Source organism: Arachis duranensis, chromosome 2, assembly GCF_000817695.3.
Source record: "Arachis duranensis cultivar V14167 chromosome 2, aradu.V14167.gnm2.J7QH, whole genome shotgun sequence".
NCBI classification, from domain to species: Eukaryota; Viridiplantae; Streptophyta; class Magnoliopsida; order Fabales; family Fabaceae; genus Arachis; species Arachis duranensis.
In genome coordinates this window covers 42308008-42327040 of record NC_029773.3, presented here as the reverse complement: position 1 = coordinate 42327040, position 19033 = coordinate 42308008, and the positions used below count along the sequence as shown (strand labels likewise).

The window sequence follows — 19033 nt, the reverse complement described above, 5'->3', positions numbered from 1 at the left end:
TGCCATGGAAAGGAGTAAGAAGGATTGGATGAAGACAGTAGGAAAGCAGAGAGACGGAAGGGAAGGCATCTTCATGCGCTTATCTGAAGTTCCTACCAATGAATTACATAAGTATCTCTATCTCTATCTTTATGTTTTTATGCGTTCATCACCATATCCATTTGAGTTTGCCTGACTAAGATTTACAAGATGACCATAGCTTGCTTCATACTAACAATCTCCGTGGGATCGACCCTTACTCGCGTAAGGTTTATTACTTGGACGACCCAGTGCACTTGCTGGTTAGTTGTGCGAAGTTGTGTAATGCCATGGTATTGAACTACCAAGTTTTTGGGGTTCATGACCGGGGATTATGAGAGTTGTGAAAAAGTATTATTCACAATTTTGCGCACCAATGTGTTAACGAAATCTCACCGGAGTAAGCTTTCGATCCATCCAAGAAGTACTAAGATGTATCATGACCTAAATGCAATATTCTGGTGGCCGAGAATGAAGAATGATGTGGCGTTGCATATTTCAAAGTGTTTAACCTACCAGAAAGTAAAGATTGTGCACCAGAAGAGAGCGTCTAAAACATTACAACACTTGGAAATTGTGCAGTGGAAATGGGAAGGTATCACCATGGACTTCGTGTCAGGATTGCCAAGGACTAAGGTAGGATTTGATGCAGTATGGATAATTGTGAATCGATTAACGAAGTGTGCTCACTTCTTGCCTATCTAAATGAACTATACCTTGGAGGAGTTAGCCCATTTGTACATTAAAGAGATAGTGAGGTTGCATGGTGTGCCTACAACTATAGTTTTTTTATAGAGATCCTCATTTCACTTCAAAATTTTGGGGGACTTTTTAAAAGCCATTTGGGATGCGATTATATTTAAGCACTGCTTATCATCCACAGATAGATGGACAATAAGAAAGAACGATTCAAACCTTAGAGGATATCTTGAGAGCATGTATATTGGATCAACTAGGGAGCTGGGATGCGTATATGTCGTTGGTGGAATTTGTGTACAACAACAGCTATCATGTGAACATTGAGATAGCTCTGTATAAAGCACTGTATGAAAGAAAATGCCAATCTCTATTTTGTTGGTACAAAGCAAGTGAATCAAGTATTCTGGGTCTTAACTTGGTATCTAAGACAACTGAGCAGATTAAGCGAATAAGAACTAGAATTCTCACTGCACAGAGTTATCAAAAGAGTTATGCAGATCAATGATGGAAGACGTTGGAATTTAGTGCAGGCGACTTTGTATTTCTAAAGGTTACACCAACTACAAGCATCGGCTAGGCAATAAAGACTAAGAAGTTAAACCCTAGGTATATTGGACCCTTTGATGTATTGGGTCAGATCGGACCAGTGGTTTATCAAGTAGCCTTACCGCCACACCTTTCAAACTTACACAACGTTTTTCATGTGTCCCAATTCTACAAATACACTCCAAATATAACTCACGCTTAGAACCCGAATCGATTCAGCTAAAGAAACATTTGATGTTTCAAGTGATTTCAGTCTGAATTTACGATACTAGAGTTAAGATAGTGTGCAGAAAGGAAGTTTCATTGGTAAAGGTTTCCTGGAGCCGAGTTGGAATTGGGAAACACACCTGAAAACTTGAATCGGAAATGAGAAAGGACTAGTTGTAACTATTTTCAGGTAAGTGAGTATAAATTTTAGGGAAAAAAGTTCTTAATTAGGTGGGTGGGATGTAAACCCTACAAAATTAATAAATAATTGGCTAATAAAATTAATTATTATTCAAAAAATTAAAAAATTAAATTTTTATAGTCTAGAAAGGTAAAAATATTTAAAATACGAATTTGGACAGTAATTTTAAATATTTTGGCCCAAAACCGGGCCCAAATTAATTTTGGGCCAAACTCAGCCTTCTTCCCCAAAATGAAAGGGAATCACGCTGAAGAAGAGAGATTGGAGGAGAGAACCATAACCTTTGCCCCAAAAATTCAATTCCACATAACTTTTAATCCGGAGCTCCAATCGCCGTACCGTTTGCGGTTAGGCGACTACCGCATTGAGCTCTTTAAAACCATTCAAACAAAGTATTAAATAATTGAAATTTTCTCACCCAGCCATTTCTTCCTTCAATTTCAAAATTTTGGTTTATGGGTATTGAAGATTATGATGATTTGATATTTTAGGATTGAACTAGCTTGATGAAATTGTTGAGTTTTGTTCAATTGATCTATGGGTAAGGTAAGAAACTGTTAACCTTTGTGAATTCTTGAAATATTAAACCCTATATTAATTGTGGTGATATTGTGTGCGTTAGATTGTGTTTCTTGTTGATTTAGAGTCCAATTAGTGGTTTGGAATAAAATTATGGTGGTTGAGCTTGTTGATTTAATAATTGGAGACTTGGAGCTTGTGGAGGAGAGGTTTTGAGATGTTCCGAACTTAGGACGGAATTAACCAAAGTATGGTTTTGGTTTCTTATAGTTAATGTATAATGTTATGTGAGAACTTAGGCTAGTTGAACGTAGGATAAGTTGAATTGTGTGTATGGTGTATGTTTAGTCGATATGGGACATAAATGTTGAAATGATTGTGGTATGGTTGTCGTTGAATTGACATGAATTATATATATATATACAGAAAGGGTTGATGATTTGTTGTTGAATTTGGAGGAAAATTTATGATGAATTTGTTGAATGAATTGTATGGTTTTTGAATGTTGGTATGTTGTGGAAGTAATGGAAGTGTGTGATATTATGTAGGTATTAATTTGTGTTGAGTTGGTTATGAACTTGGTTAGTTTAGATTGAAAAAGTTGTCTGGTGCGTACATATGCACATTATGATGTGTACGCATGATGTCTTATTTTATACTAAAACTTTATTTTTAACTGTTCAACCTTTCTAGCAAGATTGTGACCATCCGAAACCACTATGAACTATCAACCACTCCTCTAATTTTTTCAAACTTTTGAAAACTCTGTTTAAGGTCCAAAGGCTAGGTTTAAGGCTACAAAATGTGAGTAAGTGTGTTGATGGAGCTAGTTTTGGTATCGAAGGAGATTTGGGAAGTGTCTAATTGACTTGATGAGGTATTGAAAATGATGAATAAGACATAATTGAGAATGATGTTGACATTGATGAAATATGATTGAATATTCACATGACTTATGTATTTGAAATTATTTGAGACATGAGGTTCTCTGGGTGAAATCAGTGGCGTGTCAACACTTGCTCCAGGCTAAGACTCGATACTCTGCTGACCCAACTGTTGTGATCGGACACTTGAACTCCCTGATATATATATATTAGTTGAGCTTGGGGATTTTTTCATGGATATTTTTGAGCTTTGGGATGCGCGCACAGAGGGACTGTCCAAGGTTGGCTACCAGGATATGTCGGGTTGGGTATATAACCGACAGATGAGGTTCATCAGCCATAGGACAGGCATACCGCATATGCATTTGTATGTTTTTCTTGAGTGTGCGTTGTTTTGTTTTGCCTAACTATTCATCCATGCCTATCTGCAACTTATTCTATTTGATGTATCTGTACGCTATATGTGTTTTCTTTGTTTGAATTGGTTGTCTATGTATCTGAGAGACCCTCTTTTGGTGAAGGCATGATGAGGGTTTTTTCATGAGTGATTAGGAGGTTGAGGAGGCAAAAGGTGTGGAAATAGATAGAATTTAGAATTCCTTAGATAGATTACCAAAACTTTTGGTTTAGAACAAGTTTTAAGTTTGATTTTAAGTGTCAGAGTTCTAGGAATACCTTTGGCCCTCTTTTGGTTTAGAACAAGTTTTAAGTTTGATATATTACCTATGTTGGCACCATTACCATGTTGAGAACCTCCCGATTCTAATTTCATACATATATTATTATTTTTCAGATGCAGGACGCGAGGCACCTCACTGAGTATACTAGAGGCTCTGCGGAAGCGAAGATCTACTTTGGGCTTTGTGTTTTGTACTATGTATTTGTATATATGTATATAGATTCTCCACCTTGTGTATATTTGTATTTTGTCCCCCCTAGAGGTTGACCTGGAGAAACATGGTTTATGTTCTGTATTTTGGTAAACACATGTTAAGTTATATATATGTGTATGTGTACTCTGGCCGGCCTTAGTTTCGCAGGTCAAGTCTGGAGCTTGGGTATCTGTATCTTTTGGAATTCTATTCTTTATATATATATATGCTATCCTTTCCATTCGATCTTTGTTATCTTTTTTACGCTTACCGAACGTGAGTGACGCAATTTTTTTGTTACGCTTTTGTTTAGCTTCTCCTTCAAGGCTCCTAGTTACAATTTCTTTCAATTATACTTATATACGCCTTTTGTTTTTAGAGATCATAATACCTCGCCACCTCTTATTTATGACTTAAGTGTAAAGCTCTGTGTTGTAGGGTGTTACAGTATGTGTTTCAATAACTGAGAGGTCCCTTATGCTAGCGATGGTGACACTGAGGGCTGTTCTTGAAGAGATGATAATAATTGAATGACTGGATGACAGAAAGGGCTATTAATTGATATTTGGAACTCCCTGGGTAGATGCAAGGGTTGTGATTTACCGCACTTGCTCCGGGTTGAGAAATTGAAAATACTAGTATAATTGATGACATGTGATGACAAGTCATCATATACCCATTTTTCAAGCTAATTTCACTTGTTTCACTAGTCTTTATGCACTTTCTTGCATCCTAAGTAAGTAAATTGGAATGAAAATACATGACTTCTTTAAATCAAACAACCACCATTAAATTGATGCTAAATCATGAGGTTTGAACTAAAATTAATTGATTTTTAATGAATTATAAACCTTATGAGTTTAGAAATACTTTGATTGGTTGTTTTGGTTTCTTGTAGGTGAAGAAAGGAAGAAAAGAAGAAAAACATGGCTTAAGAAGTGTGGCCAAGAGATGAGAAGTGTGGTGCAACATAGAAGGAAGAAGCAAACACTGTCCTCCACAAGAGCACATTGCCCTCCAGGAGAGCAGCATAATAAACCAAGCCTTAAAAGCATCACTGCCCTGCCCACAATAAGGGCGGAGCACAATTATATGCCAAGGACCAAAAGAAGCAAAAACTCTGCCCTGCCCTCCACAAGGGCAGGGCAGCATCCTGATGCTACGCACGCAGCACACGCACGCACGAGGCTTCATCACACAATTTCCCTGCTTTGCCCTCCACAAGGGCAGGGCAGCCTCCTGGAAGCTACTTTCTCATGGGCTGAAAATTGGATTAAAAAATCCAATTTAATTCATTTCTTCACCAAATCAAAAGCCCATCCAAATTCCAAAATCCAAGAATAGAAAGTGTATAAATAGGAGATAGTTTGATGTAATGAGGACCCTCTTTTTGATTTTTGAATTTTTTCACATCTTTAGACTTGATTTTTCATTGAGAGCTTGGAACTGAGATTTTAGAGAATTGGGAAGGAGAATTGATCTCTCTTCTTCCTCGTTCTTGCTTGAGCACTTTTTACTTTTCTTGTTTGAGTCTTGGGTGTGAAGAATTGAGGAATTTCTATCTCAATCTCCATTCAAGATCTCTTTGATTTTCCTACTGCGTAATTGAGTTGAATTCAATTTTCTTTACTGCTTCAATCTTCAATTTCTCTTTAATTGCTTTGTGAACTTGGATCTGGGAAGGAAATTGAGATCTAGACTTTGCTATCTAGTCTCTGGAGTCCTGAGACCCAATTTTCATTTTGGTTCTTCTGTTGAACCACTGCTGCAATTTAATTTCTATTTTCTGTTTGATATCTAGTTGATTTCAAATCATCTCTTACTTTGATAATTGTTGCAATTTAATTTCCTTTACTTAAATTCTGAATTTCCAGTCCTCAAATCCCTTTTCTCTTCAAGCAATTTATATTTCTTGCACTTTAAGTTACTGCAATTTACATTTCTTACACTTTAAGTTTTAGTCATTTAATTTCTTGTTATTTAAGATTCAGCACCTTTACTTTCAATTCTCTTTAATTTTTGCAATTCCTCCCTCTCCCTTTACATTCTCTGCTATTTACTTACTGTTGGATACAAAATCACTCAACCAATACTTGATTCGCTTGACTAAATCAACCACTGAACTAAAATTGCTCAATCCTTCAATCCCTGTGGGATCGACCTCACTCCCGTGAGTTTTATTACCTGATGCGACCCGGTACACTTGCCGGTGAGTTTTGTGTTGGATCGTTTTCCACACATCAACATGTATTAAGAATGTAGAGACTAAATATTGAGAATAAATTAATACTATTTGACGTAAGCAGAAATTGGCAGATTAAGAATTAATTAGAAAAATGGCGTTGCAAGTACAGTTCTTAACCGGCAAAAATCCACTTATCAATTTAGAAAAAAGTTGTCACAAAGTTTTAGAAATAAAATACTAGGAGTATGAGTCCCAGGTCATCTCCCAACGAGTTGCAGGAAGATGTGCTATTTTATCAATCAGAGGTTTTCCAAATGGGTTTTGAGTTTGATGAACAAAAAATTAAATTAGAGAATTTATATGATTTAAATAAAAATCTTGACCGAGAGAATATTAATCGAAAGTTCTATCCTTATTGGAATTTTGTCAAGATCAATTAATAATCAGTCATTGTTTTCATTTAGTTAACCCTCAACGAATGAAGGAAAGTCAAATTAAAAATCAACTTCTATTTACAAGTCCTAATCCTCTCCCTTGGGAAGGATTAGAGTTAGTGACTAACAAGCCAACCAACAATGAACCAATTACAATTGAACTCTTGAGTATTCCAACTCAAGGTTCTCCTTTTAATCAACTCCCAATCAAGTTGGGGTACTATTCCATCATCATAAATATAGACTTCACAAAATTAAAGGGGAAAATAAAAAGAGACATAATAAACAATAATCAAGGAGATTGAGTAAAAGTAAAAATAGTCTTGTATTAATGAATTATGAAAATAATCCAATATCGACTATGGACAAATTAAGAATATGGAAGAGTAAATGAAAAGTAAATAACAAACTATAATGACCAGTTTCGGAGGTAGACTCTTCTCAAAAGCCAAAGCCGAAAATCTTCAAATCCTAAATTATGAATGTAGAAAGAGAAACCTAGGGGAGGAGTAAAATCAGATCTAAAAACTAGAAATTATGCGGAATGAATTGTTCTCCTTTTCTCTGCATGTTCCCTGGCTCTAATTTGTGTTTCTGAGCTAAAAACTGGGTTGAAACGCGACCCAGAATCTATGCCAGCAACTTCTGTAATTCTGCAGATCGCGCACGCCACGCGACCGCGTCGTCCACGCGTTCGCGTCACTCAGCGTTTCCCGTGCCACGCGTGCACGTCATCCATGAATTCGCATCACTTGTGCAACTTCCAATCTACTCGGTCGCGTCAGGCATGCGAGCGCGTCACTGTGATTTCCTCCATTCCGTGCGGTCGCGTGAGCCATGCGCCCGCGTCACTTCTCGCTAGTCATCTCCTCAATTCTTTGTGTTCCTTCCATTTTTGCAAGCTTCCTCTCCATTCCTTACGCCATTCCTGCCCTATGAAGCCTGAAACACTTAACAGACAGATCACGGCATCGAATGGTACGAAGGAAAATAAAAATATACAATTAAAAGGTCTTTAGGAAGCAAGTTTTCATTCATGGAACTAGGGGTGCACAAACCCGGCCCGGCCTGGTCCCGAACACTTTAAGAACTAATTTGGAGTGATTTCATCGGGTTTAGGGTCGGGTACGAATCTCAAAAGTAGACCCGGTTATTATTTTGAGTCGGGTCCGGGCCATAGTTCGGGTCACCCGAAGTCGGCCCGATGGCTCGGTCATCATACACAATTAATATTGTGTTATTAGTGATGGATCATGACTATTCTTACGTAGAATTTAAGTATTGTAAACCTTGATATTTTGTGTTATTAGTCATTATAAGACTATAAGTTAATGTTTTATGTTTAGAATACATAAGATTTTAGACTAATACATAAGATTGATTGTGTTATTTGTATTGATTTAAATATTTGGTATTATTAGACAATATTAGTATTGATTGTGGTTATGCTTTAATATTGATTGTGGTTATGCTTTAATTTTGAAGAATGGTTGGTTCTTGTTATATTTTTCTAAGTGAATTTTACCATGTTAACTAATGGTTGGAGCCTTGGAAATTTGGATATTTTTACATGCTAGTTTACAAGAAGGTATCAACGTAATGTAATGTTAACGGCCCGGTTTTCACCCGGTATAATTGTGGCCCGAAAGTGTATTGGTTTCATCGGGTCTAGGGCCGGGTTCGGGTCTAATAAATAGACCCGGTGTATATTTCGGGCCGGATCTGGGTCACATCAAACCCGACTTCACCCGGCCCATGTGCACCCCTACATGGAACATTTTCAGGAAGGAATTGTAAATGCATGAAAATTATATGAATAAGTAGATGAAGACTTGATAAAACCACTCAATTAAACACAATACAAATCATGTCTTCTCTTTATTCTCTTTTTATGCTTATGAATGTAGCACTCATATCAAGGGAGTAGACTCCTAACTTGACTTGGGAGTTGATTAAGAGGAGACCCTTGAGTTGGGAATACTCAAGTGTTAATCATAATTGGAAGTTGTTGGCTGACTCTCTAACCTCTAACTTTAATCCTTCCTTTGGAGAGGATTAGGACTTGAGAATAGAGTTGATTAGCTAGTTACTTGACCTTCCTTTATTCAGTAAGGGATAACTAAGTAGAACAACAACCTATCACTATTACACTTGGGAACATCCAACAAGGATAGAACTTCTGATTAATCTTCTCCCAGTCAAGACCTTTTTATCATAGTCAATTAAATCTTTTGTTAATTCTCTAGCTTTAATTCTATTCTCCAACTCCAAACTTCTCAGAAACTTACTGATCAATAAATAGCACTCTCTCTGCAACTCGTTGGGAGACGACCTGGGATTCATACTCCCAGTATTTTTATCTTTGTTTTGTGACAACCCTTTTTAAATTGATAAGAGGATTTCCGTCGGTTAAGAACTATACTTGCAACGCTACTTTCATTATAAATTTTTAATCGGCTAATTTCCGCGAACGTCAATTTCTGGCACTGTTGCCGGGAAAATTGCAACAGTGTGCTAATTTATTGGTTAGAATTTATTTATTTGCATTTTGTTTTCTTTTATTACCATGAGCTGTATGTTTCTTTCATTGAATGACGCGTTCACTACTTGATCCAAGCCTACCCGTATTTGATCCTGAGATTGAAAGAACTATTTCACGTATAAGGCGGACTCGGCGTCGGTTAGTCCTTTCTGAGGTCGAATTTGAAACATCATTTAAAGAAGAAACAAGCCCCCTTTCTACTGATTTGGTTGATTTGAGCACAGAGAACATGGCAGCTCCCATGAGAATTACTCTCCAGGAAGCAGGAGCTCCGGAGTTTATACTACCACCTTTCCAAGCGTCATCCAAATCTGGGTACAGATATTGAACTGAAAACTGCACTAATCAATCTACTGCTGAAGTTTCATGGCTTACCTACTCAAGAGCCTCTCAAGCACCTCAGAGATTATTAGACAGCCTGTTCTACTATTAGGCGTAATGGTGCAACTGAGACTTCTATTCTGCTAGCTGCTTTCCCGTTTTCTCTTGAGGGGAAGGCGAGGGAGTGGTACTACACTCAACATGAAGTAGTTGTTACTAACTGGGACACGCTCAGGAGAGAATTCTTGGAAAAATACTTTCCAGCTGAAGTTACTGATAGACTGAGGAAAGAAATTTCAATGATCATTTAAGGCGAATCCTAGACTCTTTACGAATATTGGGAGTGCTTCAATAACCTCCTAGATGCATGCTCCCCACCACATGATCGACAAACTGGTATTGATAAGCTATTTCACACAAGGCATGAAGCCTCAGGATAAGACTACATTGGATGGTGCGAGTAATGGTTCTCTGAAAAAGTACAAGACCGTAGAAGAAGCGTGGCAACTGATCAGCGATCTAGTTGAGTCTGCTCAGAATTACAGGCATATGCACAACCATCCCAAAGCTGTGAAAGAGGTTTCCTCTAGTAGTGAGACTACTGCCCTCAGACAGACTCTAAATGAGGTGACTAACCTACTGAAGCAGATAAAATAGAATCAACAACAACCTCAGCCTCCCCCAGCACAACAGAGCCAACAGTTGGTTCCTCAAAGAGTATGCGAAATATGTGATGATTATACTCATTACACTGATGAATGTCTGTAGCTCCAACAAGAGGACAACACTGTGGCAGCTGTTCATAATTTCTATGACCGCCCGAATCAAGGATACTATCAACAAGTCAGCAATTACAACCAATGTGGAAACTACAATCAAGGTTGGCAAGATAACTCCAACCAGGGATGGAGAGATAATTTCAATCATGGATGGAAGGACAACTACAACAGAGGAGGCAGAGACAACAACAGAAATCAGAGGTGGAACAACAACAATAGACATCAGAATCAAAAACAGCCTTACAGAGCACCTCACCAAAGGCAAGCCCAGGGATCTCAGAATAACCAACAGCAAGGCCCTCAAGGCACCTATGCACCTTCCTCTTCCAATGACGAATTACTTCAGTCCATTGACCAAAGAAAAAAGACCATGGAGAACACACTTAGCTCTACTTTGAACGGTCTGACTTCTGCTATACAAGCTCTAGAATTACAGATTGGATCTATGAATATACCAAACAGTCCACCTACAAGCTCTACTGCACTTCCGTCTCAACCTTTATCCAACCCCAAGGGAGGCATCAATGCCATCACTTTGAGGTCTGGAATCACACTGCCAGAGCGGAGTCATGATGAGCCAAGATCAAAGGAGAACATTCAGTTTAGAGATGCTGTTGAGGTAGAAGATGCTGAAGAGGAAGAGAAAGTACAAGACATGATTGCAGAAGAAGCAACTCAACCTGAGAATAGCACATCAAAAGCAGCTGAAGCTACAAGAGATGCTACCCATATCCCCTTTCCACATCTTGCAAGGAAATCCAGGAAGCAGATGGAGCTCGATTCCAAAATGGTAGAAATCTTCAAAAAGGTTGAAGTAACTATTCCCCTTTTTGATGCCATTCAACAAGTACCTAAATATGCAAAATTTCTAAAAGATTTGTGCATACATAAGGATAAAATTAATGAATTAGAAACTATTCCCTTAGGTAGCTCTATATCTGCTTTAATGGGTGATATACCAGAAAAATGTAGTGATCCAAGTCCATGCATGGTTACTTGTACTATTGCTGGTATTCAGATTTTTGACTGCATATGTGATTTGGGTGCATGTGTGAGTATTATACCATTATCTGTATATGATGCTTTGAGGCTCCCTCCCTTAAAAAGGTCGGCAGCACATTTTGTTTTGGCAGATAAAAGCATAATCTTTGTAGTTGGAATTGCTGAGGACGTGCTCATGAGCATTAAGGGGCTGACATTCCCTATTGACTTTTATATTTTGGAGATGTCCCCTAATGACTCAGGAAAACCTTCATCTATCCTACTTGGAAGACCATTTCTGAAAACTTCAAAATTCAAGCTGGACGCCTACTCAAGAACCTACTCTTTCGAGATAGATGGCAGAACAATGAGCTTCAATCTGGATGAAGCTATGAGACACCCATCGGAAGATCACTCCATCTTCCAGTGCGACATTATTGATGAGACAATGGCTGCAGTCCATCAGGAAGAAATAGAAGAAATGCACATGGAGCAAGAAGCAAGTGCGGGGAAGCCCGCTGAGCTTTCTGAAGATGTCATACCACCACACATGGCTCCAGATGATCAAGTGCCTAGCTAGGAGCAGAAAATAGAACTGAAGCCCCTTCCACCCCACCTCAAGTACGCGTACCTTGAGGATAATCAGAAGCTCCCAGTCATCATTGCAAGGAAACTCACTTTCCAACAAGAGGAGCAGCTGCTTACTGTGCTGAGAAAACACAAGAAAGCAATTAGATGGAGCTTGGCAGATATAGTAGGCATCAGCCCCTGCGTTTGTGAACACCGGACATTTCTAGAAGAGGGCGCAAGGCCTGTCTGTCAACCTCAAAGGCGGCTTAACCCTAATGTTTTGGAGGTTGTCAAGAAGGAAGTGACCAGATTACTTGAAGTAGACATCATTTATCCCATCTCAGATAGCGAATGAGTCAGTCTAGTACAAGTGGTGCCCAAGAAATTTAAAGTCACAACAGTGGAGAATAAGCATGGAGAGCTCATAGCAAAGAGAGTGCAGAACTCCTGGAGAGTCTGTATTGATTACAGGCGCCTCAACCATGCTACTCGCAAGGATCACTACCCGTTGCCTTTCATCGATCAGATGCTTGATCGCCTGTCAGGTAAATCACACTACTGTTTTCTAAATGGATATACTGGATACTTTCAAATTCATATAGCTCCTGAAGATCAGAAGAAGACTACTTTTACCTGTCCCTTTAGAACGTATGCATATAAGAGAATGTCTTTTGGCTTATGTAATGCACCGGCTACATTTCAAAGGTGCATGATGAGTATTTTCTTAAACTTTCTAGAAAGTTGTATGGAAGTTTTTATGGATGACTTTAGTGTTTATGGTGATTCATTTCATCTTTACCTGGATGGTTTAGCTAAGGTATTAGAAAGATGTGTTAGTTCAAACCTTGTATTAAACTTTGAGAAATGTCATTTTATGGTAAAACAAGGTATCGTTCTAGGACATATTATTTCTAATGCTGGTATTTCAATTAACCCAGCAAAGATAGATGTTATTTCTAGTCTACCTTACCCCTCTTCTGTGAAGGAGGTTCGTTCATTTCTTGGTCACGCAGGTTTCTACCGGTGGTTCATCAAGGATTTCAGTAAGGTAGCACTGCCCCTTTCCATACTGCTACCGAAAGATGTTGAGTTTGAGCTGAGTGCTGACTGCAAGGAAGCGTTCGATAAACTAAAGACAGCCTTAACCCAAGCTCCTATTGTGAGAGGGCCTGACTGGAGTCAACCATTTGAGATAATGTGCGATGCCTCCAACTATGCAGTAGGAGCAGCGCTAGCTCAGCGTGACGGTAAGGACCCTTTCGATATTGCCTATGCATCTAAGACCTTAGTCGCTACTCAATCTAACTATACTACTACTGAAAAAGAGCTTTTAGCTATTATTTTTGCTCTGGATAAATTCCGAGCCTATTTACTTGGTACTAAAGTAGTAGTTTATTCAGATCATGCAGCTCTAAGGTATTTACTGTCTAAGAATGAGTCTAAGCCAAGGTTGATACATTGGATATTGTTGCTGCAAGAATTTGATTTAGAAATTAAGGATAGAAGTGGTTTACAGAATTTAGTGGCTGGCCATTTGAGTCACCTAGAGCACATTAAAAATGACACCACTCCTATCAATGATGCTTTTCCATTTGATAACTTGCACACAATATTTGAAGTAGTTTCTTGGTACGCACCTATAGCTAATTATTTGGTTAGTCGTACTGATGAATTACATCATCTACCCTTTTTCTTGCATAAAAAGGACCATAAAAGAGGCATAGTCTCATTTGATCATTGTGATTCATGCCTTAATTGATGAATATCATAGTACATTGCTTTGAAATGAGTTTGTGCTAAATTTTAGGTGGAAAAGACATCAAAAATGAAAAAAAAAAGAAAAACAAATGGGGCGTGTGAAGCAGGCGTGCCACTTGGATCAAACACCACAAAAATATATTGGCGTGGCACGCCAGAAGCTGGGCATGGCACGCTGGTACAACATTTTAGAGAGCAACAATGAAGACCATCAAAGGGGCGTGGCACGCCAGAAGCTGGGCGTGGCACGCCAATCCATTACCTAGAAGAACCATCACTATGGTGTGCCACTTTGTATCGAAGGCGGGGCACGCCAGCTCCAGAGTTCACTTGGGTGTGCCACTTGAGAATCAAGGTATGGCACGCCAAGCCTAAGAGACCCACAATTGAATGGGCGTGCCACTTGAGCAACAAGGCGTGGCACGCCAGTGAACAAGAAGACAATTCAAAAAGCTAGGCGTGCCACTTGGTATCGAAGGCGTGACACGCCAGCTCAAGAAGTCCCACTAAGGCGTGCCACTTGAGTGATGAGGCGTGGCACGCCAGCACTTAAGGAAGCCAAACAAAGCTGAGCGTGCCACTTGGTATCGAAGGCGTGGCATGCCTACTCAATCATCCCACTTTGGCGTACCACTTGAACGTCCAGGAGTGGCATGCCAACCATTGGGACAAAGGCAAATGAAGGGCGTGACACGCCAGTCTCATGGCGTGGCACGCTGGTAGTGTTTTCCAAAGGAGAAAATAAAGGGACAATGAACTTAGGCGTGCCACTTGGGTGATGAGGCGTGGCACGCTAGCAAGAAGATGAAGCAATTGAAAAGGCATGGCACGCCAGTCTCATGGCGTGGCACACTGGTAGTATTTTCCAGAGAGGAAGAAGAGAAGCCAGTGAACTTAGGCGTGCCACTTGGATGACGAGGCGTGGCACGCCAGCAAGAGGGTGAAGCTTTAAGAGGGGCGTGGCATGCCAGACCCTAGGCGTGCCCGCTGGTACAAATTTTTAGAAGCATGGAGATGAGGAAGATGACCTTGGGCGTGCCATTTGGTGTCGAAGGCATGGCACGCAAGGTTACTTGGGCCAATTAAAATGCCCTGGGCGTGCCACTTTGGCTCGAAGGCGTAGCACGCCAGGGAAGAAACAAAGGAAGCGTGACACGCCAGAGAGGCGCCAGTCACACGCCAGCTGGAAGATCACATTTGTTGAGTTTCTTTTCCCTCTGAATTGTAATTTTCTTTTCATTTTTGTAATTTCCTTTATTTCTAGATCTAGGAGTAGTATAAATACCCTTGGAAGTATAGGAAAAAGGGGGTTAACAAGTCACAGAGATCACTATCTCAAGAGATTGTAGAGTTTTAGTTTTCAATTCACTTTTCACTTTTCACACATCATCTCTTCCATCTTTTGTACTTTCTTTCTGAGTTATGAGTAGCTAAATTCCCTCTCATTGAGAAAGGGAGCTCTATTGTACTTGATGGATTAATGATAGTGAATTTTTTCTTCTCTTTGATTTGCTAGAAGGAATTTTGATTTTTATGCTTAGTGTTCAATTAACTTGGAAAAGAGATTGAATGTAAAATGGGTTTCATGGGAACCTTGGAAAAGGAAACATGAAACCATGATAGAAATCCCTTCCCACACTTGAGTATAATCTGGGTTTCGGTGTTTGGATATGGTGACATATAATCCTCCCTCTACTTGGACCTATGAGGATTTGTGGTATAATCAAGGACCAAGCAGATCTCTCTTTATGAGCAATTAGACCAAGGAATTGGCTATTGATCAAGATCTGAGAGATTGAGTCACCAAGGGATTGGGGCTCAGTCAATCATGATTGCCAAGAGGTCAATGAGTTGTATGATTGAAGAGGATATGAGCTGGATTTAATCCAAAGAGATAATATCTCCTGATCTCAATGAATTCCCCCATTCTTATCTCTTTACAACTTACCCTGTTAAGCTTGACTAATTCACCAGTTAATTAAAATTGTTCAAATCTACCAATCTCTGTGGATATGATCCCACTCCACTGTGGGTTAATACTTGATGATAATTTTGGTGCGCTTGCCAAAGAATAGATTCATCAATATTATTGGGAAGGGAGTGAATCTTAGACTCATCAAGTTTTATGGCGCCTTTGCCGGGGATTGGTTTCAATTTGACAATGATTAAATTGATTGGAGAGCTAGATTAAGAATTTTCATTTACCTTGTTGTCCTTTTTTTTTTGTGATCTTTCAATTCTCATCTAACTTCTGTTTTTCTTTCTTTTTTTTAGATCGTTTTTCATTGTTTATACTTTCACTCTTCTAACTGTTTGATTAATTGTATCAGTCAAGCTAACCACTAATCTTAACTAAGGTGATTCTTTCACTTGCTCTTTTCTTGCTGTGTGTTTAATGTATGACAGGTAGAAGAGGAGAAACTTCATCCTCTTTTGATAGTGAACCTAAGAGAACCTTCCTTAGATTGAGGAGGGAGGCTAGAGGCAAAGGCATAGTTAGAGAAGAACTAGTGGAAGAAGATCTAACAACCACCATGGAAGACGAAGCGCACGACAATGTTGGAGGAGGTGCTGAAAATCAAGCTGGGCAAGAGAGGAGAGTTTTAGGCTCCTACATCAACCCAAATCCAGGAAACTGTGGTAGCAGCATCCTTAAGCAAACAATCCATGCTAACAATTTTGAGTTGAAACCCTAACTCATCACACAAGTCCAGAATAACTGTTCATATGAAGGAGGTGCTCAAGAAGATCCAAATCAACATCTCAACACATTCTTGAGGATATGTGATACTGTAAAGTCCAATGGTGTACACCCTGACACCTACAAACTACTTCTATTCTCTTTATCACTCAGAGATAAGGCAACAAAGTGGTTAGAATCATTTCCCAAGGAGAGCTAAACCACATGGGAGGATGTTGTGAACAAATTTCTAGCAAGATTTTACCCTCTGCAGAGGATCAACAGGCTAAGAACTGAGGTATAAACCTTCAGACAGCTAGATGGTGAAACACTCTATGAGGCTTGGGAGAGGTTGAAGGATCTAACAAGAAAATGCCCACCAGATATGTTTAATGAGTCGGTGCAGCTCCACATTTTCTATGAAGGATTAACCTATGAATCGAGGAAGGCTGTGGACCACTCTTCAGGGGGTTCACTCAACAAGAAAAAGACCATTGAGAACCCAAAGATGTCATTGAAATTGTAGTTGAGAATGACTACTTCTATACTTCAGAAAGAGGCCAAAAGAAAGGGGTGCTGGAACTCAATTCTATGGATGCCTTGTTGGCACAAAACAACGTAATTGCAGCACAATTAGCAGACTTAACCAAGAAGATGGAGAACAATCAAGTTGCATTTGTCCAAGCTCAAGCACCACCCCAAGAAGGAGATGCACCAGAAGTTGAATGTGAGCAAGCAAACTATGTTCATAACTCCTCTTGACCACCGTATGACCCTAACTGCAAGACATATAACCCAGGATGGAAGAACCACCCAAATTTTGGGTGGGAAAACCAATAAAATCACAACCAAGATCACAACAAACCATACCAAGCCAATCAATACCAAAATCACAACCCCAACCATCAATCAAACAACAACAGACCTTACCACAATCCACCTCACACATCATATCCTTCCACCCAGCAAACACACCACCATCAAGGCACATTAACCCCAACTTCACAACCATGTGAAATCAAGGGTAACTTTGAGAGAGTAGAGGCTGCAATAGCGCAGCTATCATCACAGCTCACAGGGGCTATGTCCACCCTTTTGGAGAGGCAAGCATAGGCTGAAAAGAAGATAGATGCCAACCAAGAAGAATACAGGTCGAATTTAAAGAATCAAGGTACAGTAATTTCAAAGTTGGAAGCACAAGTGGGGTTCTTATCCAAGCAGATTCTAATGCCTACACACACATTTCCCAGTGACACCATGGCCAACCTAAGAGGCGAGTGCAAGGCCATCACACTTAGGAGTAGAAAGGTGGTAGAAGAGACAACCCCAAACCTGGAGAACCATGAAGAAGAGGCTGCAAAAAAACTTGAAAACAAGAAGAAAGAAGAGACCACTGGCCTATCTTTACCAAAGCCAATCTTAAAGCCTTATGTGCCAAAGGCACCATACCCACAAAGGCTAAGAAAGGATGGGAAGGATAACCAGTCTTCCAGATTCTTGGAGATCTTCAAAAAGCTCCAAATCAATATACCATTTGTTAAAGCATTGGAGCAAATGCCCCTCTATGCTAAGTTCTTGAAGGAACTCATGACAAGAAAAAGAAACTGGGGAGAAAAGGAGACTATAGTCTTAACTGAGGAGTGTAGTGCCATCATACAAAAGAAACTCCCCCAGAAAATGAAGGACCCAGGGAGTTTCCAAATCCCCTGCATCATAGGGGATATCACTATTGAGAAGGCCTTATGCGACTTGGGGGCTAGCATCAATCTCATGTCCTTGAACATGATGAGAAGGATGAGAAGTGAGGAAGCCAAACCAACAAGAATGGCACTCAAACTAGCTGACAGAACATTCAAGTTTTCACATGGAGTAGTGGAAGATTTATTGGTGAAAGTGGGAGAATTCATTTTTCCAGCTGACTTTGTTGTGCTGGATATGGAAGAAGAGGCAAACACTTCAATTATTCTAGGAAGGCCATTCCTAGCTACTGTTGGAGCCATCATTGATGTGCAAAAAGGGGAACTAGCCTTGAGATTACATGAGGAGAAGATGATCTTCAATGTCTTCAAGGCAATGAGTTATCCCAAGGAATCAATAGGAGAATGCATGATGGTGGACACCATAGAACAAATAGTTCAAGAAGTTTTGGAAGAAGAGCAATATGAAGGAAGTATGGAATTGGAGCAACAAGCACCACGTGAAGAACCACCACAAGGGACCATGGAAAGTTCAATCATGACAAACCACAAAGACAACAATGGAGAAGAGGCACCAAAACTAGAGCTGAAAAACCTACCTTTAAGCTTGAAATATGCATATCTAGGTGACAACAGCACCTACCCAGTGATCATTAACTCAAGCTTGAGTAAGGAGCAAGAAGAGGAACTCATCCAAGTGCTGAAACAACACAAGGATGCTATAGGCTGGACACTCACAGACTTAAAGGGGATTAGCCTATCAATGTGCATGCACAAGATCCTGCTTGAGGAGGGTTGATGAGCGGATATTTTATACGCTTTTTGGGGGTAATTTCATGTAGATTTTAGTATGTTTTAATTAGTTTTTAGTAGAATATCATTAGTTTTTAGGCAAAAATCATATTTATGGACTTTACTATGAGTTTGTGTATAATTCTGTGATTTCAGGTATTTTCTGAATAAAATTGAGGGAGCTGAGCAAAAATCTGATTTAGGCTGAAAAAGGACTGCTGATGCTGTTGGATCCTGACCTCCCTGCACTCGAAATGGATTTTCTAGAGCTACAGGAGTCCAATTGACGCGCTCTTAATTGGTTTGTAAAGTAGACATCCAGGGGATTTCCAGCAATATATAATAGT

General features: G+C 39.6%; 1 protein-coding gene and 1 non-coding gene across 2 annotated transcripts; one reads left to right on the top strand and one right to left on the bottom strand.

The window, feature by feature from the left end:
• Positions 1-16480: 16480 nt before the first annotated feature.
• LOC127745087 (small nucleolar RNA R71) lies at positions 16481-16588 on the bottom strand. The gene has a single exon (XR_008006279.1). It is a non-coding gene; the product is annotated as a small nucleolar RNA R71 (small nucleolar RNA).
• An 866-nt stretch (positions 16589-17454) lies between these two features.
• Positions 17455-18693, top strand: LOC107474341 (uncharacterized). The gene has a single exon (XM_016093967.1). It carries the CDS (start codon positions 17455-17457, stop codon positions 18691-18693), a length of 1239 nt encoding a protein of 412 aa, XP_015949453.1.
• The last annotated feature ends 340 nt before the right edge of the window (positions 18694-19033 follow it).